The sequence below is a fragment of the Mizuhopecten yessoensis genome, unplaced genomic scaffold (genome assembly GCF_002113885.1).
Source record: "Mizuhopecten yessoensis strain PY_sf001 unplaced genomic scaffold, ASM211388v2 scaffold716267, whole genome shotgun sequence".
NCBI lineage: Eukaryota > Metazoa > Mollusca > Bivalvia > Pectinida > Pectinidae > Mizuhopecten > Mizuhopecten yessoensis.
The window spans coordinates 256,104-279,525 of record NW_018480031.1 but is presented as its reverse complement, the minus strand read 5'-3'; the positions used below and the strand labels follow the sequence as shown (position 1 = coordinate 279,525).

At 37.1% G+C, this 23,422-nt stretch overlaps 1 protein-coding gene across 6 annotated transcripts in view; it reads right to left on the bottom strand.

Moving 5' to 3' along the window:
- Window positions 1-23,422, bottom strand: part of LOC110442456 (centrosome-associated protein 350-like) — a 134,082-nt gene that overhangs the window by 43,496 nt on the left and 67,164 nt on the right. For 5 of the 6 annotated variants that reach the window (XM_021486071.1, XM_021486070.1, XM_021486073.1 and 2 more), the window contains 2 exons: window positions 16,344-16,412; window positions 846-1,025 (listed from right to left, as the gene is read on the bottom strand). In XM_021486071.1, the coding sequence (XP_021341746.1) occupies window positions 846-1,025; window positions 16,344-16,412 (249 nt within the window). Of the gene's footprint in view, window positions 1-845; window positions 1,026-11,338; window positions 11,441-16,343; window positions 16,413-23,422 lie in introns of those variants that run through there. The other variant, XM_021486076.1, reaches the window with a different exon arrangement.

Below are 23,422 nucleotides of genomic sequence, written 5' to 3'. Positions count from 1 at the left end.
TTATGTGACAGGCCATGTGACAGGCCATGTGCTACTTTTCCCGCAGTATCAGCGGTCCAAAAAAGGAGCAAGGGTAGTTATCCAATAGCTATCCTAGAAATTATCATGTGATGTACTAAATAAAGCTATGAATTACCTGTATGATACTATATTAAGCTAAGAGTTACCTGTATGATACTATATATAACTAAGAGTTACCTGTATGAATATATATATAACTAAGAGTTACCTGTATAATACTATATATAACTAAGAGTTACCTGTATAATACTATATATAACTAAGAGTTACCTGTTTGATACTATATATAACTAAGAGTTACCTGTATGATACTATATATAACTAAGAATTACCTGTATGATCCTGTTCAGAATTACCTGGGTGTATGTTACTATCTGAAGTGATAGTATACAGCCAGGCCCCGTACAGACCTATCTAGATACTTATATCTTTGTAATAGTCAAACCCTAATGAGGCTTAAAATGACTTTTTTGATGAATTTTAAATCTCACACAGAAGCTGTTCCATTTGGTTACCCTTCAACCATCAAAACTTATTCTTCTACAAAGAGTGATTGCTAGATAGTGATATTAATTACCAACAAGGTACAGAAGGATTTAAACCAACTAGCAGTTCATCTGTAAAATAATTGTTCCTACAAAGGTTCTTTGCAATTGTTGACCTTGACCTTTGAGACTGTGTTACCTGTGAAACAGAAATCTTTCTGTAACCTTAGGCCTACAAATGTATCAGTGTTATGACAAAGCCTGAGATTTGAGGTAGAATCTCCCTACAGTCCAAGACTATGAACTAATGTTCTTGGGGTCTAACACAAAGACAGTTACCTTTATAAGAAGGTAGGGGAGGACCAGCTGCCACTTTGCGCACTTTTGGCTGTTTGCTGTTGGCGCCATCTGGTGGTAGGAGGAGTTCGTATGTTCGCTGTTCGATGGGTTCATGATCAAGATGCAATGTGTGACGTGGCCCTGTCTCTAGAGCTGTACCCTCCATTGGATTTCTCGCTTCTGAAAAAACATTAAATTTAATCTTTAGTGCTATGAAACAAACATGGAATGCAATTTATAAACGTTGCACAGCCACATTGAAACTATCTAAGGTGAAACTATGTATTGCTTTTTCAATTGTCTACAATTTCTGCAAATACTTCTGAAATTCATACATATCCATGGCCACATATTTTGTTTATATTCAAACAAACATATTTTACCTAGACCTCCACTGTTAGTGCTGTTGCGCTACATCCTTGTCTAAAGACAACCCCTACCAAATTACATTGTGACATCCCATTTCTGATTCCTCTGTCTGTACTGGGATCATAGCTATATATTACCAATCCTTAATAACAACATTTATAATTCCAATTCAAGCAGGTATTTTTTTAGATTTATTAACAGTAATTGATTGTAGGGTTTGGTGTACTAGTAAGATAACAGCTACATGTCTGTACGTTACATAGAGATACATAATCTGTTGTGACCTTGTGGCCCCTGACCACCAGGCTTTCTCCTGTCTAATGAAGAGTGTACAGAATCAGTAAGTTATTAAAGAATTAGAATATCCTATTACAGTCAGTGACATACAACACAGACTAATACCCGATAATTATGATTCCAGCAGATCTGATAAAGGTCGGTCTGTGGTACTATAGGATATGTAGGTAGTATTGATCAAACCTTACATACGGATGTTTTGGTCACTCAGGTACTGTGAATTTACTAGGTACTCGCCATCCAATGGACCGACCATTTACTTCAAATATTCAATACAACTCTCCATTCTGTAAAATTCACATTCAGGACAATTCAACAAAAAAACATTCCACCCTGTAAAGAATCTTTATACAATTAGTTTAAGAGGCGTGTCTCCCAAACTTAGGTGTAACTTTAATTAGAAATGCGTTAATGGGTAGGAAAATTAACTTTTGCTTTTGTTTTGTTTTCTCATTTTCTAGTTTTGGCCATGCTCTGTTGATCAAAGCAATCCTACTTCGATCTATGGGTTATACTTCGTGTTATTGTTAGTGTTTTAATTTGCCTGAGACTGTCAACATGGCGTTATATACGTGGCTTCTTGACAATGGTGAGGCAGGTTAATTCACTGTAGAGTGCCATTTCCACCACGGATATATAACTCACTCATCCTGCGGGGGAGAAGGGAAAAGTTCTGGGTACCAAAATCGCAACAGGACTATAATACGAAAATGCAGCTTTTGGTCAACCTCAAAGAATATGGGAGGATTTTCGGTTCCAAAGTCATGAAAGGACTTTCACACGCAGCTCTTGGGGATTCATTCTAGAGATCCCATTCTGGGTACCAGAGTCACAACATGACTATTATGAAACTACAGCTCTTAGTCAACAACTCAGGAGGGAAGATTTTCGTATCAGAATCACAAAGGCTCTTGATCAACACATTCTTAAGAAAGAGAGAGGAGTCTTTAGTATCAGAATCACAAGGGACTTTCAACAACCAACTCTTGGTCAACTCATTCCCAGAGATATGGGATAGAGAGAACTCTCTGTACTAAAATATATGTTTTACATGACAATCGCCTACCTATGATATATTGGTACAAAGTGAAATCTGACGGTCTCTTGCTGTCCTCGCTTATCCATCATAACTAATTAACAGTGATTAATTACGATCTCCATGTTTACATCAGATAGGGCACCTTTATCTATCTGTAATCTTGTGATTGCATGGTCAGATGGCCCAGATCACCTGATATTGATTTCCATCGCCACAGTCTAATCCTACACTGGGGTGAACAAGTCAGGATAGACAAATCCACTGGAACTGTGTCAGAATTCCAATGGTTACTTTAGGGATTCAAAATTGAAATGATACGGTAACAATTCTGAGCTGATCGAGGCTCATCTGTTTCTATGATTTAGGTTATGTGGCTTGAACATGAACCTAGCTGGGCTATAGAACTGTTGGCCAAGGTTTTGGTGTTCCAGACAATCTGATTTACAGCCATTTTCAAAACACTTTATTCAAGGGGTTACTTGTTCACAAAGAACAATAAAAGACATAAAGGTCTCATAACTTGATACTTTAACCCTTTCAGCCCTATGTAACTTTAGTAGACTCTACCATGCATTGATCTGGATGAGTCCATTATGGTCTACAGTGGTGAAAGGGTTAATAAGTTATCCTGACATACTAGAATGTCCAATTAACTTCTAAACGGCTAAAAAACTACTCTTGACCCGGTATATTTTTGCTGTGGCATCTTTCAAAACCTATTTGTCCTCCCACTTCTATATAAACTTTTCTATTTCTGAATTTAATTATCACAGCATTAACATTATTGAAGCTTTATCAGTATTCCTAGTGACCTTGATAATATAATGGCAGTGGTGGAAATATAAGTTAGTGTATACAGGTCCCTGTTAGCTGTGTCTGAGTACAACAAGGTCGCATTCTGGTAAGGACTGCTAAGTACTGCCCTATTACAATAGGACTACTGTATTACTATAACCAGCAATACAAATCCATACCCGATACACATGATGTTTTAAACAATAATTAATTTCAGGGCACTGTATGATTGTGTATACACATTATATATACTGGCCCTGACATATCCATTCACATAAGGACTCTGGCCCTCAAACACAGCTTTCAGAATTTAAGATACAAGATGTATAGTGTTAATATATATATATATTAACAACTTGAAAGTCAAGGTGGAACACAAGGACACAAAGCATAATTTTTCATTGTTGTTTTGGGGATACAATGGGGATGGGCCAGCTAGGGCTTTTTGAAAATAACAAACGTGTAAGACTAAATTAGGGACCATTCAACTAAACTTTCAAAGTTTCCTTTAGGTAACTGTAATATGGATTGTTGCCATTGCAAATCATCTTTAATACTTACATAGTTTCTTATTAGAGATAGAAGTTCTAAATAAAATTTTAACCTCCAAAAGAGTAGAAAACACCCATAGAAAGTTAGTTTGTGTAGTGCTGACACTCAGTGCCCTCAGCATTTGGCTACTGTGTTCTATAGTACCTTAAATATAACAAACATACAAACAGTCCAACACCAACTGTTGGAAAGCCTACAAATACAGGTATCTGTAATTTGATCCTATTAGGACACCAAGAATAACTAGATATAACAGAACAAGATGACTTTAACGAGCTCAACATCAGGTGTCATATTTACTCAGTTTATATCTGTGTACAAATTAAATCTGAACATGGTATACCACACAGTCACAAAACAGGGTAGGAAGCCGGGTACTGTACCAATTAGGCATGCCTTGTATATCATCATTATATACTAGCAAGGCTAAAGAGTTCCAAGGTAACTGATGGGATTTAAAACCAGGGCAATTTAAATTTCGTAATGCTGGATACACTGCACAACCATAATGGAATCAAACGGTGCTTTGTTGTTGTGTCAGAATGTAAACATTATTTGTGTACAGCACCACAGGATACGATGTTATGACTTCTCACCTTTCAGTCGGCTATTCAACGTTACATGATTAAATCTAGTATTAAAACACTCTCGCATAATCAGGGAGTTGTCACACGTTCAGCGATACCGCAGTGACCCTCGAAATCGCCGGGTTGCATGTGGATTGTCATTGTGTTGGAACAGAATGGACTAAATTATTTGCTGGGAGTTCAAAATTATAAAATGTTTGAACCCATAACGTCTTTTTTTAACTTGTACAGACCACCCTGAAACAGGTAAATTCTACTTTGTGGGGTGCCTTAACAAGATTTGAAATATTTTTGAAAATGAAATGATAATTATCCCTAAAATAAATAATTTATTGATCTAGACCTGGTAAGATCATTAAGTACCGTAAAAGTCGTCACAATTACTTAAACTGAGGAGGAAATAGTCAGTTATAATTGCAATACATACGGCAATTTCTATGTCCTTATAACTTGTGGGCTACAATTTTACACTTACAATTATAATTATTACAAGTGAAACCATCACTGGTAGGTATGTACAGCAACATGTTAATGTGAATAAAGATAACTGTCTAAAAAAAACATTGTTTTACTGAATACCAGCTCTCCAATATGTATCCCTGCACTACAGCACTGAAGAATGCTTCCAGGAGGGATAATTTAACATACAAAACACGGCCCATTTATGAGGACATGATTGACAGTAACAAACCGTTTAATACTGATACTCTTACCATATCTGGGTTACCAGGAAATTTTACAACTGTTGAAAAGCTGATTAAAGAATTGATCTTTTGAAGACGTGCATAATTATTCTGTTTACATGTACACAATAAATCAATCAGGTTCAAACATAAAAGATTTTTTTACCTCCTACCTAGGAAAATATCTTGAAGAGATTACATCACCCCGAGATGTGACATTTGTGGTGAAAGGTTGGTGACTCTGAGCTTGTTCAGTTAAAATGTTGATAACAAATGTCTGGTGGCCACTGATTACAAAGTCAATACATTTTAACCCATTAAGTCACCTTATAAATCACGCACTAGACTTGTCTTTGTCAGCATCCATTGTGTGACCGAAATAAATTAATTATTGATTTAACAGAACAAAAACATTTGTTGTTTAAACAAATTCAACTAAAGCAAACATGAAGTTAAATAAAAGAAATAAATGCAGTTCTGTTTGCATAACAATTTGTTTTAGAACGTTTGAGTGAAGATCTATAATATACATATATATATATATACTATGTACTTGTTGTTGTACACCGGTTATATCTAACATAGGTCGCCAGAATAAGGAATTTTGGGAGTAAGTAATCAATCCTTTTAGTGCTACAGAAACTTAGTAACATACAACCTGATTGTTACTAGAAATTAGTAACATAAAACTTAGGACTTTAGTACTAGTGCTAACAGTAACAAATAATCTCTGTGTTACTTAAACATAATAGCATACCACTTTAGAGTTTTGAAGGTCAGTTAGAAACATATGACTTGAGTGAAAGTTAAACGTATGACCTCTGAGTATTACTGGAAGTTAGGGACATATGACTTGAGTGAAAGTTAAGTAACGTATGACTTCAGCATTACTCGAAGTTAGAAACATATGACTTGAGTAAAAGTTAGGTAACGTATGACCTCAGTATTACTGGAAGTTTGGGACATATGACTTGAGTGAAAGTTAAATAACGTATGATCTCAGTATTACTGGAAGTTTGGGACATATGACTTGAGTGAAAGTTAGGTAACGTATGACCTCAGTATTACTGGAAGTTAGGGACATATGACTTGAATAAAAGTTAGGTAACGTATGACCTCAGTATTACTGGAAGTTAGGGACATATGACTTGAATAAAAGTTAAGTAACGTATGACCTCAGTATTACTGGAAGTTAGGGACATATGACTTGAATAAAAGTTAAGTAACGTATGACTTCAGCATTACTGGAAGTTAGAAACATATGACTTGAGTGAAAGTTAAGTAACGTATGACTTCAGCATTACTGGAAGTTTGGGACATATGACTTGAGTGAAAGTTAAGTAACGTATGACTTCAGTATTACTGGAAGTTAGGGACATATGACTTGAGTGAAAGTTAAATAACGTATGACTGGAAGTTAGAAACATATATATGAACTCAGCGTAACTCGGAGAAGTAACACACATGTATGACCTGGACACACTATTAACACCAAATATGTGCCCTGGTGCCAACCCCCTAAACAAAAACATTGCCTCAGTGAAGAAAAGCTTACCGGAGTCAACAATAGATTGTACAGGTTATAATGGACAAGTTGGTATAAACTGTGACATGTGTGTCAAAGTGGACCAGTAAATCCCACCTACAACCTGCTCATAAATCCAGTCTGAAGTTGACAGCACCAGGTACTACCATCTTCAGATCATACAATTACCTACTGTCTTTATTTCTTTACAGTTCTTACATATCCTACTTGGTAGCATACATCCTGAAGTTATCTGTCCCTGAATCGACCCACACATTTTCTGGTGTGCAATAACAAAAGACAGGAGTTGTCTGTCCCTGAATCAACCCAGTTGTCTGTCCCTGAATCGACCCCTACATTTTGTGGTGTGCAATAACAAAAGACAGGAGTTGTCTGTCCCTGAATCAACCCAGTTGTCTGTCCCTGAATCGACCCCTACATTTTGTGGTGTGCTATAACAAAAACAGGAGTTGTCTGTCCCTGAAACGACCCCTACATTTTGTGGTGTGCTATAACAAAAACAGGAGTTGTCTGTCCCTGAATCGACCCCTACATTTTGTGGTGTGCTATAACAAAAACAGGAGTTGTCTGTCCCTGAATCGACCCCTACATTTTGTGGTGTGCTATAACAAAAACAGGAGTTGTCTGTCCCTGAATCGACCCCTACATTTTGTGGTGTGCTATAACAAAAACAGGAGTTGTCTGTCCCTGAATCGACCCCTACATTTTGTGGTGTGCTATAACAAAAACAGGAGTTGTCTGTCCCTGAATCGACCCCTACATTTTGTGGTGTGCTATAACAAAAACAGGAGTTGTCTGTCCCTGAATCGACCCCTACATTTTGTGGTGTGCTATAACAAAAACAGGAGTTGTCTGTCCCTGAATCGACCCCTACATTTTGTGGTGTGCTATAACAAAAACAGGAGTTGTCTGTCCCTGAATCGACCCCTACATTTTGTGGTGTGCTATAACAAAAACAGGAGTTGTCTGTCCCTGAATCGACCCCTACATTTTGTGGTGTGCTCCCCTACATTTTGTGGTGTGCTATAACAAAAACAGGAGTTGTCTGTCCTTGTATTATCAATTGAAGGGTTTATTAATTGTAGGATTTTCTACTGATAAAAAGTTAGTTTTGTGGAGAAGTGCTGGATTTAGAAGACATTTTGCTCTTGCTGACATAATATAACATGATGAATCAATCCTGGTTAATTTGAGCAAGGCTATTCAATACAGACATGTCTGGATACAGTACTTCAGTTACAATCCATGGGAGTGTTATAGCTTGATTTTTGTTTTGTCTCCAGCAATCATGATCAAATAAACAACTTATATAGAATTACTATGAAACTATCACCAGTCCATTGTTTTTTCTTGGGTAAATTTAAAGTTATTGGTCTTATCAAATAATTTTATACAGGAAATTATCATGAAATAAACGTTTTGTTTTCTGTAGCAGTCACCTATCAATCATTTGATATCACCATGATCTAGAATCGGAGCATGCAGTCGGACTGTAAATGAGTTTTTGATGTGTGGGAATAAAGTTAATTTCTGTCATCAACATTAAAATGTTTCAGCTGATCACAATGATTACATTCAGATCATTTCTGTTATTGACAACATTGTGTAATAACGTTTCACCAGTATTTCTAATCTACATAGTGATTATCGTTCCAAGTGCCATGAAACTGAGTGATAGGAGCTGTGTTTCCGTTTTTGGTAATGTAAAACAAAAGCATTCACACCTGGACTGTAGGTGGGTGGAAACTGTTACCCTACCTACACGTCTGACTGGTGGAACTGTTACCCTACCTACACGTCTGACTGGTGGAACTGTTACTCTACTTACACGTCTGACTGGTGGAACTGTTACCCTACCTACACGTCTGACTGGTGGAACTGTTACCTTTCCCACACGTCTGCCTGGTGGAACTGTTACCCTACCCACGCGTCTGACTGGTGGAACTGTTACCCTCCCTACACGTCTGACTGGTGGAACTGGTACCTTTCCCACACGTCTGACTGGTGGAACTGTTACCTTTCCCACGCGTCTGACTGGTGGAACTGTTACCGTACATACACGTCTGACTGGTGGAACTGTTCCCCTACCTACAAGTCTGACTGGTGGAACTGTTACCCTCCCTACACGTCTGACTGGTGGAACTGATACCCTACCTTCCCGTCTGACTGGTGGAACTGTTACTCTACTTACCCGTCAGACTGGTGGAACTGTTACCCTACCTCCACGTCTGACCGGTGGAACTGTTACCCTACCTACACGGCTGACTGGTGGAACTGTTACTCTACTTACCCGTCTGACTGGTGGAACTGTTACCCTACCTAGACGTCTGACTGGTGGAACTGTTACCCTACCTAGACGTCTGACTGGTGGAACTGTTACCCTACCTAGACGTCTGACTGGTGGAACTGTTACCATACCTACAAGTCTGACTGGTGGAACTGTTACCCTACCCACGCGTCTGACTGGTGGAACTGTTACCGTACCTACACGTCTGACTGGTGGAACTGTTTCCCTACCTACACGTCTGACTGGTGGAACTGTTACCTTTCCCACACGTCTGACTGGTGGAACTGTTACCCTACCCACACGTCTGACTGGTGGAACTGTTACCCTACCTACAAGTCTGACTGGTGGAACTGTTACCCTACCCACACGTCTGACTGGTGGAACTGTTACCGTACCTACACGTCTGACTGGTGGAACTGTTACCCTACCCACACGTCTGACTGGCAGTCATACATAGTAACAATATAAGATATCAATGTGATATCTATATACAAACACCACTGCAGCTGTATCTATGCTAAAATATAGTAAGTAAATGCAGGGTTACAGCTAATGTTACACTTGTGTCACCCTAGTAAAATATTAGCCACCTCCAAACGACTATACTAGCCACTTCCTACCTACTCGGCTAGGGAGAATTTCTCATTGGGAAGAGCACAAGACTAGTAAGCCAGAGGTCCCAGAGGCATTGAAAACATGATGACCTCTGTTACACTGGCTTATTAGTGAACAGTTATTTTGCGTCAGTAGAGTTATAATACAATTTTACATTGTAAGTTGTTCTCTGGATGATGTTCCCACCAAATCCATAGTTAAGTTTGTCTTAGATGTCATGTCTTGGATCTGTCTGACTGATGAACCAAAACCTTCCATGAAAACAGAGTGTACGGTTACTTGTCATAAAACCAATCTTTACTTCCAAAGTAAACTGACCAAATCCTTTAAGATGACAATTATGATTTCGTTATAAAGCTAGACTTTTAGCTACATTAAGTGATAACCTATCGTAATTTAACAACACTGGATGTCCATTTCATTACGGAGGAAATGTTTCATTGTGAATTTGACCTAAATCAGTTATCTTAATCTCTGACCTACAACTAATAATCTCTATCTACACTGATATGCCTTAAGTAACAACTAGAAACTAGGAACTTCCATTCTATCACCTGAAACAATGACTAAATAAGGTAAAGTTCGGTCTAAAGATAGGGTGCTTTTGAAAACAGAATCATTAAATTGTGTAAAAGCTATTTAACAATTGGCAGCAATGCTAAATGACAGCAGAAATGTTTTAAGTGACTCTTTATCAACAATTCTTATAAATGTTTTACCACAGGTAAATATTCCACAGTGACCGCCTGTTACTACCAAGAGACCTGGGTTTATGGTTCAGACTGTTAAAAGCTGTGGCTAGGTTATGGCCCATTTTATAGAGGATGTAGAAACAATTTATGATATATGTGATTTTCCTTTCTTGAGCCTGCAACACACATTTATCAGGATGTTTTCAGCTTTATCACAAGTGACTATATGGTATGTTCATTTCAGACTATATATTATGAGATCTTACTTTCCCGTTATTCTCATCTCAAGAGAAAAATCTACATTCAATCTACATCCGGCCGACAATATAGATCTCTATTAATCATCATTAAATCACATTTCTTGTCCATCGTCTTTTTTTGTGTAAGCGATGAATGTCAGAGTAATTGCTTGAGGAACATCCATAAACTAGTGATGGTTAATTGTCATCGGTGTACATTCCTCAGGTGTGAAACTCACAGGTATGTTGATCAATAAGACACTGATTATCTCATCATCTCCAGCAGGATGACCCACAACAGGCAGCTCCTGTTGGAATCTTCAAGTGCTTTCCATTATTTCCTCATAATAATAATGCATCACACAGAACCCGACTTCAGCTGGTGTGGATTTCTGATCACAAAGCTCAGTCTGACTTGATTCTGACTATAGATCACACATAGTCTGACTTGGTTCTGACTATAGATCACACATAGTCTGACTTGGTTCTGAGTTCAGAGATGGCATATAGAATCTGACTTGGGTCGTGGCTTTTGATATCACAGAGATCACACAGAATCTGACTTTGTTCTGACTTTAGACATCACACAGATCCAGGTTAATTGTTACACACTATTACTCTGAACATCTACACAATCAAATATTCATCTTCATGATTTTTTTTTTATCATCAAATCTAGGTTGCAATATCTACACAACGATAAGGATATCACACACGACATTCATTTTACTTTGTGGAAGAAACATTAAAATATTTTACTTGTATATATATAAAGTAAACCTGTGTACCTACCTGTCGCAGCTTAAATCCAGGTACATCCCATGTCTAAACTCTATCCTGACATTTTACATAGCTCACCTGTTTAGACCCACATACACATGTGTAATCTACCTAGGTATACTTTAATATCTATACCTGTCTATGGCATACCTGTAACGATCTAAATCTCTATACATACATGTACTCGCGTACCTGGGTACACCTGTATATATCATTGAGCCATATAGCAAATCTTTAGAATTCTTATTTCCAACATTTGGTAAATGCTGTTTACCCACACTCAATAGATCCACCATAGACTGGTTGGAAGCCCCACAATCGCTGGGACTTGTTCCTTTGCCAACTTCAGCCAAATTTATTGATCTTTTATCACACTATAAATACAAGTTTGTGGAAAACACTTTAGAAATATACACTGCATATATTTGCTAGACATATCTGGGGCCCAAGTCATTGGCTGCTAGTCTTCTGGTCCTAGGGTCCAGATAAGTCAACGATTTGAAAGTAAAATCTAACCGATACACACTATTAGCCTTTGAAAGGAAAGCATTTTCAAGCTGAATCTTTGGAAACCTTTCAACCTTCACAAGACAAGATTGTAGACACAGTCATTTAATTGTCAATTCAAGTATATAACATGGCTCTGATAACTTTGACAAAAGTTTATATAGCTTTAGACTTTCATTAACTAAATCAATAAATTAAAATCTTTGAATATTTTAAGGACCTTTGAATTCAATAAATGGTATGGTATTCAGATTTTTTTAGAGATACAGACCAGTTCCAGATTGTGTAGAGATAACATATTTGTCAACCTTTCAAGTTTTTCATGGCAAAGGAAAAGTGAGTAAAATCTTAAAGTACAAACAATAACCCTATTTTACAAAACAAGAATTGAACAGTATACAGTTGTTTCATGCCTTATCAGTCAACAGTCAAAACCATTTTCCCTCGGAGTTGGGACCCACCAAATGAACTGTTTCCCTCGGCCTGCGGCCTCGGGAAACAGTTCATCTGGAGGGTCCCAACGCCTCGGGAAAATAGTTTTGACTGTTGACTGATAAGGCATGAAACAACTGTTTTGTTACTTGACCAATGAAAAACCAAAAAGTTCTATGTCGAATGTGATGTTTAGATCTACCGACAGACAACCGTCAACAATCCAGTACCAAAAACGCTTGGTCATCGGGGTGCTTGTAATTATAGGTGCGTTCGATTACCTAACATGTGACCAGTCAACAGTTGCACGTGACCAGTCAACAGTTTCACGTGACCAGTCAACAGTTTCACGTGACCAGTCAACAGTTTCACGTGACCAGTCAACAGTTTTACGGTGACCAGTCAACAGTTTTACGGTAGCACACATTAGCTATAGTTCGTTTGGTGAATTGTCTGGGAAACAGTCGAAATTGATTAATATGCATTTATATAGCGAGTCAGGTAACAATTTAATTTACTCTATGCATGAAATTAACTGAATCTAATGTAGGAATTTGTTGATTTCAAAAGTCAAGATATCCATAGGGTCTATTTTTATTTATCAACAAAACCGAGTCTAAATAGAAGTCCTTTACATGCCCAGGGACACTCCATACTTATTTTAATCAAAATCCCCAGAGTCATTCTTGACCAATAACTATGGAAGAAGTCATTAACGCGTAGGGTTTGGTCGTAAGCTCACTGACACTTTGTACGAGGACCTAACATGCTGAATCAGTAGGAGTCTACCTAACCAAAATAGAAACACTTTGGAAGCATGAGGTGAGAACTTTCCTTTAAATGAGTGGCACAGTGGGTAGTGCAGTCGCCTTTCACCAAGTCAGCCGGGGCTGGATTCTCTGATCTGACATTAAAAGGTATTGGTCACCTACTCAACATATTCCCCGAGACTCGAGTAAACTTCTAAGAGACAAACCATCACTTTATACACAAATGTTTGTATAGTATAGAATATTATAAGTAGTATCCTAATAAATATGTCAATGTATAACCCTCACTTATGACACACTTAACAAAGTTTATACGTGCATGCATCCAAACCAGCGCAAATCTTTATCCAACAGTCTTTCCCATGGGGAATATCATTTTAATCATGTGTGTGACATTTGGTGTTTTGGCTACATCATATATTGAGAGGAGACTAAGCAGCATTATGTAAGCCAGTTTTAGCATGTCTTTCAATCGTAGATGAATTAAATTTTCCAACCGATCTCAATGGCATTTCAAGGTCAAGAATACTTTACAAGGTCAACTGGTCATTAGAGCTTCACCACCATCAACCATACTAATTTATGGATCCGGCTGTAAACAACCATTCATACCTATCATACTTGCACTTAAAATAAAACCAAATCATGAAGCTGACACGACTGTATGCCAAAATTCTCAACAACTGCTTTGTTATTTTCGATCTTACAAAACTGTACTTTTTAAAGTAAAAAAATATAAATAAAAATCTGCATTTATTTACAAAGAATTTCGATCTTCAAAAAGCATTTGTTTTCAGGATCTCTATTTACATAAAGGTAAACCAGTTATATAAACACCCTGGGAAACTTTCTGTATATCAATTAAGGTATACCATTGCTGAAAATATCCAGCTTTTGGTAAACCTCATGCTACCAATTAAGTGCTGATTTTAACGGTGGCTATTAAAGAAGTCCACGAAACACCTCCACACTCACTAATGATGCTAATGGAAGTATTGCTCATCGTACCAACATACACCAACCATACACCAACCATACACCTCCACAGCCACTAATGATGCTAATGGAAGTATTGCTCATCGTACCGACATACACAACACACACCAACCATACACCTCCACACTCACTAATGATGCTAATGGAAGTATTGCTCATTGTACCAACATACACAACACACACCAACCATACACCTCCACAGCCACTAATGATGATAATGGAAGTATTGCTCATCGTACCAACATACACAACCCCCCCCAACCATACACCCCCACACTCACTAATGATGCTAATGGAAGTATTGCTCATCGTACCGACATACACAACACACACCAACCATACACCTCCACACTCACCAATGATGCTAATGGAAGTATTGCTCATTGTACCAACATACACAACATACACCAACCATACCCCTCCACAGCCACTAATGATGCTAATGGAAGTATTGCTCATCGTCCCAACATACACAACACACACCAACCGTATTGCTCATCGTACCAACATACACAACACACACCAACCATACATCAATTTGAGTGAAATATGTCAAATATCTCAATTGCAACCAATCAGAAGCCAATTTATGGCAGCCATTTTCCCCATAAGAAAGCTGCCGTAGTGTTCACAGTATCATCATACATCTACATACTATATTTGAGCGAAATTAGTCAATATATCAATTTCGACCAATCAGAGCTACGGCGTGGCTACCATATTGCATGATCGATTGAAAAACGAAAAGTTGTTTGCAATCTGCCTTCCATCCTTGAACACTGCCTTCCATTCTCAAACAAATATGTTAAGTTTCGTTATTTTCTGGCCAATTTCTTTTTGAGAAAAGTGGCAGAAGAAAGTGGAAGAAAAAAGAAACCGAGCAAAAGGTGCTGACGTTTTAACATGCTGGCAAACGTAGGAACTTAACACGTTTTATGTATAGGCAAACCATGTAGGGAACTTATTACAGTCTGGTCAACAAAGTATATATTGGAATGTTTACATCCAGGTAAATTAAGTATGAAATTGTTGACACACTAAATCTTGCTGATGGGTTATAAATATGTAAAATAGTGAAATATTCATGTCTGCCTTGTTTGTATTGATCTTGTTGGGTTTAATACACTATCAGTTCTGCAACAACTGTTCTGATAGGTTTCTCTGATAATAGAATCAAGCACGCCTCCTTAGCTGGGTAAACAATCCTTTATATGACCTAATTCCACTAACCTACACTCATAACTATTAATGCAATTAGTGTAACCATTGTTATATCTCTAGTCATGTATTGGGGATGTCAGTGACATCAAAACAATAACAGTATATATACATGTGAAAAAGGAAACCCCAGAATCGTGCCACATAAGGTTTGGACAGCAGTATGTGGAAAAAAGAACAATCATGTTTGTACATGGTGGTTTCCCACCCAAACTTTATCTCAAAGAAGGAAACTTGTTAATTCGATAGTTAAACACACCTCTGACCCAGTGCTTTGTTTACATATATAACAGTCCTGTGACAATATCAATATCCAGTGTAGGTCCCAGAGCTTCACAGTAAGCTGGGACAACCTTCATTTAGGCTGATGAGGCACATTCCAATCATTTACTCTTCATTGACAGAACCAATCACAGTCGATTTATAGTTAATTGCCACCACCATTAATTTTTGCAGCATTCTTCTGACTGAACAGTATAATTTGAAGTCTACAAAATCCTTCCCATCATAGAATGCAGTAACAATGACCTCTCTACATTAGTATTGGAAAGGTTGTAGGTGTGAAGTTACCCAAACCATGACAGAAGAAAGAGCTGTGGCCACTGTTTCCTTGCTTGAAAGTCCTACAGCACTGCTAAGTGTACAAGTTGTAAGAGATACACCCTGATGGAAAGGCTGTAGGTAAGTTTCCCTAAGGAGGGTCTTTCACTGGTGTAGAGAGTGCCTTGCTGTAGACAAGAATCTTCTAGTTTTTCAACACAGTAAGGGAGAAGAGTAATTAAATAAGGATGCAACAGTCAATAATTTGTATTGCCTGGACAGACAATCCACATGTAGCCACACAACGTTGAGTTCTTCCTGGAATGGTTTCACTTGCCATTTGCCTTTTTTTGCTGAATCTGCATTCACACCCTAAACCTTGAACTGGAGACCCTTCATTTGAGTTACTATGCATAGAATTAAGTCCTGGTGTTACCTGCTTTCTATCTACAGGCAAAAGCCTCATCCTGATAAGTAACTGATTTGAAGGAAACATTCTGTCAAAAATAAAACGACACAATCATTAAACAAGTCATTGATTTGCTATAACTTACCTGGTGGGACAGGTGAGGAGGATTTCTCCTGCTGCTTCCTTATCTTCTCCTTAAGTTTGGCCAGTCCATCTGTAGGTATATAAATATAAACATCCGTTACCATCTATACCTCATTGTAAACATCAATATAGTCGTCTGTTAATGACTATTACCAAGCTCATTGTCAACATCAATATAGTCATCTGTTAACGACTATTACCCAACTCATTGTAAACATCAATATAGTTGTCTGTTAACGACTATTACCAAGCTCATTGTCAACATCAATACAGTCATCAGTTAACGACTATTACCAAGCTCATTGTCAACATCAATACAGTCATCTGTTAACGACTATTATCAAGCTCATTGTCAACATCAATACAGTCATCAGTTAACGACTATTACCAAGCTCATTGTCAACATCAATACAGTCATCAGTTAACGACTATTATCAAGCTCATTGTAAACATCAATATAGTCGTCCGTTAACGACTATTACCCAACTCATTGTCAACATCAATATAGTCGTCTGTTAACGACTATTACCGAGCTCATTATCAACATCAATATAGTCGTCTGTTAACGACTATTATCAAGCTCATTGTCAACATCAATATAGTCGTCTGTTAACGACTATTATCAAGCTCATTGTCAACATCAATAAAGTCATCTGTTAACGACTATTACCGAGCTCATTGCCAACATCAATATAGTCATCTGTTCACGACTATTACCGAGCTCAATGTCAACATCAATATAGTCAGCTGTTAACGACTATTACCCAACTCATTGTCGACATCAATATAGTCATCTGTTAACGACTATTACCGAGCTCAATGTCAACATCAAGATAGTCATCTGTTAACGACTATTACCCAACTCATTGTCAACATCAATATAGTCATCTGTGAATGACTATTACCGAGCTCGTTGTCAACATAAATATAGTCATCTGTTAATGACTATTACCGAGCTCGTTGTCAACATCAATATAGTCATCTGTTAATGACTATTACTGAGCTCATTGTCACCATCAATATAGTCATCTGTTAACGACTATTACCAAACTCATTGTCAACATCAATATAGTCATCTGTGAATGACTATTACCGAGCTCGTTGTCAACATAAATATAGTCATCTGTTAACGACTATTACCGAGCTCATTGCCAACATCAATATAGTCATCTGTTCACGACTATTACCGAGCTCAATGTCAACATCAATATAGTCAGCTGTTAACGACTATTACCCAACTCATTGTCGACATCAATATAGTCATCTGTTAACGACTATTATCAAGCCCATTGTCAACATCAATATAGTCATCTGTTTACAACTATTACCGAGCTAATTGTCAACATAAATATAGTCATCTGTTAATGACTATTACCGAGCTCGTTGTCAACATAAATATAGTCATCTGTTAACGACTATTACCCAACTCATTGTCGACATCAATATAGTCATCTGTTAACGACTATTATCAAGCTAATTGTCAACATCAATATAGTCATCTGTTAACGACTATTATCAAGCTCATTGTCAACATCAATATAGTCATCTGTTAACGACTATTACCGAGCTCATTGTCAACATCAATATAGTCATCTGTTTACAACTATTACCGAGCTCATTATCAACATCAATATAGTCATCTGTTTACGACTATTACCAAGCTCATTGTAAACATCAATATAGTCATCTGTTAACAACTATTACCCAGCTCATTGTCAACATGATATAAATATCTGTCAATGAATCGTACACATTAACTGCCGATTACCGATGTGTTTAAAATACCTTTGCATTAGTATTTCAGGTAAAACTGTTGATACTCTTGTTTTTTTAAAGTTGAATATGACAACTAGTTAAAAGTCTGTTCACACAAAGGACAGAACAGTAGACAGCAATGGAGCGACTAAATCTGGCGTAATTTGATGGGATGGTATCCAAATCGTCAAGGGGATGTATGTCAAAGTACTATAAATTCCATTTCATCCTCTTTCATAGTGTTATTTAATTGTACTTAGTTAAGAAATAAAACAATAATTTGATGAATGCTGTGAATCAAGTAAAATGACAATTGTGGATGCCATTTATTTGAATAAGTAACAGAATTTAGGTGTCACTGACTGAAAACCCTTAAATCAATAAAGGAACCCTGTGTCCCTGTACTAACAACCCTATACTTGTAAAGTAACCCTGTGTCCCTGTACTTACAACCATGTATTTGTAAAGGAACCTGGTGTCCCTGTACTAACAACCCTGTACTTGTAAAGGAACCTGGTGTCCCTGTACTAACAACCCCATATTTGTAAAGTAACCCGGTGTCCCTGTACTAACAACCCTATACTTGTAAAGGAACCTGGTGTCCCTGAACTAACAACCCCATACTTGTAAAGGAACCTGATGTCCCTGTACTAACAACCCTATACTTGTAAAGGAACCTGGTGCCCCTGAACTAACAACCCTATACTTGTAAAGGAACCTGATGTCCCTGTACTAACAACCCTATACTTGTAAAGGAACCTGATGTCCCTGTACTAACAACCCTATACTTGTAAAGGAACCTGGTGCCCCTGAACTAACAACCCTGTACTTGTAAAGGAACCTGTTGTCCCTGTACTAACAACCCTATACTTGTAAAGGAACCTGATGTCCCTGTACTAACAACCCTATACTTGTATAGGAACCTGATGTCCCTGTACTAACAACCCTATACTTGTAAAGGAACCTGGTGTCCCTGAACTAACAACCCTGTACTTGTAAAGGAACCTGTTGTCCCTGTACTAACAACCCCATATTTGTAAAGTAACCCGGTGTCCCTGTACTAACAACCCTATACTTGTAAAGGAACCTGGTGTCCCTGTATTAACAACCCCATACTTGTAAAGGAACCTGGGTGTTCCTAAACTTACGACCCCATACTTGTAAAGGAACCTGGGTGTTCCTAAACTTACAACCCCATATTTGTAAAGTTACCCGGGTGTCCCTGTACAAACAACTCCATACTTGTAAAGGAACACGGGTGTCCATGTCCACATATTAAATCCTGGAGCTTACCTGGACAGATAAGCCTGTATGTCCTGAGATAAGACCAAGGTAGCCAGTACCACACTCCCCAGTGGTCAGATATCCTGACTGTTGTGTCAGACAGTCGGTAAATTAAATCTCTTATCAATTATAAGTGACTTTTCTGACAGGTAAATCTACAATAATAGTTGACCTTGTACATATTGGTGATGACCTTGTACCTATATATAACCTTGTGCTGTAAGTGACCTTGTACCTGTATTTCACTTTGTACTAAAAAAGGTGTTGTACCTGAAGGTGACTTGTACAGGTATATATATCAAAAAGGGAAATTCCTACATTTGAATATTTAATACGGATAATGTTTTAAGAATGTTCGAAGTGGTTAAGGTGTCTGACCGCCTATGCTAACTAGCCCTCCACCACTGAGTCCCAGATTTGAGGTCTACATGGATTTCCTCCGCCACCTAAACCTGGCTCACTAAATGACCAAAACTATTAATAGGACATAAAGCACAAACAAACCAAACAGCACCTTTAGGATACATCTGGAGAGGATGCATCAAGTTTCTGTGATAAACCAACTACACTTCCTATACACCTGTCTATATATACACCATTCAACAAAGGACAAGGTGAAATTCAAAAAACCTGAATTTATGGTAGCAACAAAGAAACATTGACTGTAATTGTTAAATAATGCAGCTCTATGTTCACAAACTAACGCACATACCAGTACAATTTTGACACCCAATTTATACAACAGTTGTACCATTTTTTTTTTTTTTTCTAAATGGAACAAAAGATTTATTAGCATCAGTTACATAACCTGTTATTATACAACAGTTGTACCATTTTTTCTTTTTCTAAATGGAACAAAAGATTTATTAGCATCAGTTACATAACCTGTTATTATACAACAGTTGCCAAAACAGAATTCTGACTGCTGTCCAAAAAGTGAAAACATTCCTGGTATGGTTTGGATATGTGAATCAAGTTGATGAAATATACAACAAAAACCACCAATACCAGTACAGCAAACTATTACTTGCTCATTCAGTTTTACACCAGTAATTTTTCATTTAAATGGTTCATATCATTATCCTTAATATCTCTTAATATTGAAAAGTATTCAATTTTTTCTTTCTTTGTGAAGCTTCAGGAATGGATTAACCTAATAGTACATGTATTATGTATATAAACTCAGTAATATTTCTCACACTAGCTAGTAAGCCTACAGTTTGCTCTGTTGAATTCAACAATATTCATAAAGAATAATTTCTACTCAAGTGTACTTTAGTGTGTATAGAGGTGCGGGCATACTGATAATGTCAGACCGGTATATATACAAACACCATCACAACATTCACTCCAAGTATTATCAGGGGACAATAATCTACACAAATAAAAGCTAAATGATATAGATACTGGGTATAACCATTAACCTGAGCTAAGAAGCACAAGAATTATACTTTGTGTCAGCAAGGATAAGGAAAACAATCCTGACAACAGTAGTTATTGACTAATCTACAATGGCTAGCACTATGGCCAATACCCATATATCTGGTGTTCAACAGTAAGCCATAGACTGGATTACCTGGCATAGTGTTTTTTCCTGCTAGGCTTTGATTCAAACTACAACAGGTCAGGTCTACCAATCCTACCATTTTGATTGGCTGACATTTATATCACATGGATATTCCTTTCTCACAAGTTTCCCTATAGAAGATGTGTGTTAAAAGCAGAAGAGTGAAGCATGTGTTACTTCAGCCTTACAGCAGCAATAAGAGCAGAGACAGGCTGAAATAAAACAATTTTAAATTGCTTTAAACATGTTTTTCTATATTCTGAATACTGTTCCAAATTGTGACCAATGTCTTAGTTATTGACATTTCCAATGGATATGATGGACTTTTAAAACTACAACCAAACAAACTAGTTAATGATTGAATTGACCAATCAGCACCAGCTGGTCAGGATCCTGACCAAAACATGAGGACCTGACCATTTTGATATCAATTACATATGGAACTAAGGCAGGTAATCCAGTCTACACTAACAGACATCAACAAACATAATCCTTAACCCTTTCGCCACTGTAGACCATAATGGACTCATCCAAATAATTGTATGGTATAGTCTACTAAAGTTACCTAGGGGTGAAAGGGTTAACCTGTAATTCAACACAGATATCACATTTACTGGCTAATTCTTCTTATTGTTACGAAGGCTCCATCAATAATGATTACCACACTGTATATTTTACAATGCCAAGGATATATTCAGCTGTTGAACTGATCTGTGTAATTCAGAACAAACAAGCTTGTTGTTGTATATAAAATAGCTATCAAATCAATCATTGCAAGTCTCAAACTTCATTTGAATTAATCAGTTTTCAAAAGAAAGCTAGCTACTCAAAGTACAGGATATATTGTAATGTTGGCCAGGAATCAAAATCTACACCTATACACATTTAGTATATACAGGAGTTCAGGTGTAATCCAGGCCAAATACAATCACATACTACAATCAGTCAGCACAAATGGTATCATAGCATTCAGGAATTCATGCAAGAATCCTATTGTCAAGACATATATGCTTTCTGACAAGTTATGATTCAACAAGTTCTCAAACATAGCTAAACCCTCCGTTTTATTTAGCTTCACTTAACAATTTCTGTAGATTTTATACAGTTCTGAGGTTGTGTAATGAATGCATGGCATGATTGATTTATCCTGTTTATCAGAAAGTAATTCAACTTATATAAACTAGCATACCTGTTCTTTCTCAATTATCAACATAATTGTTCATGAATAGTTAATTTTGTCTTAGCCTTCAGTTTCCTGCTGTTGGGTTGTGTAATGACAATATGGCCTTACACATTATGCTAATGTATAGCTGTTCTAGGCTAGCTAATCACCCTGAATTTAAAACTAGCATGTCTTTAAAAATTGTTTTGATCTTAAAGATCTGATTATGATTATCAGACAAAAGACAAAACTCTGGATCATTGTTAGGACCTTCCAATGTCCAATGAGCTTCATTATAGTCAATACACTATTAGCATATATGCATAATTCTGAATAAACCTTGAGCACATATTTGAGATAAATTCCCTGTATGCTGGCTTGTATTATTTGGCTTACTATTGAAGATTTATAATTACAAGGGGTCAGCAGGTCAATGTGACGGGTAAAGAATATCTTAACTGGCCTTTTGTAATACAAATTCCAGTGATTTAATAAGCCATAGTTTTTTTTACTTGATGGGTTACAAAAATTACCGTAATTGTTCTACAAAGTTATTATTAAAATTTTATGATTCAGCTTTAAAAATTAAAATTTTGAAAACAAATAATGATATGCTTATATATGTGCTTGAAAAAATTAAACACATAAAATGCACCAAAAAGTTGAGCCTTCTGAAGTTTTATCCTCGTACATAATGGCTAGAAGTCTTCCATGATAACCTTCTAGACGTATTATATGTTAGTGGCTATTGACAGATAGAGCTAATCAATACCCGACATGCTTATATAATTGTTTGCCTTGTATAATACCTGTTGACCTGTAACATTGACAATGACTTCAGTCTATTCAAACAGCCAGCACTTGGATGCTGCTCAGTAAGCCTTCTATAGAATCCAGTAACTGTCAAATGTCTACGGCAATTGTTAATATGGAAATGATCCTCAGTAACACTTTAATGATAATGCAAGGTAATAATGCAACGCTTCACTGATAGATTCCATACCTATGTACAGGCAGTCTGATTTGATTTTAAGACACAATCATGTCTGGAATATCCTGGAGAAATTCAAGACACACTGCGATAGGTAAGCAGCCATGGCACTTCACTGTTGATCTTCAAAGCCGTTAATTTGGTAATTAATGGTAACACTTACGCATCTCAGTGAAATAAAGACTTAGATCGAAATTTGAACACCATGGTATTTATTGAATATAAACATTACTGGAAAACAAGGTAAAGGAATCTGCCTTTCTGATATTTTCATTACAATTTGAAGTTATAGTGAACCACTGTTAAATTAAATTATTATAG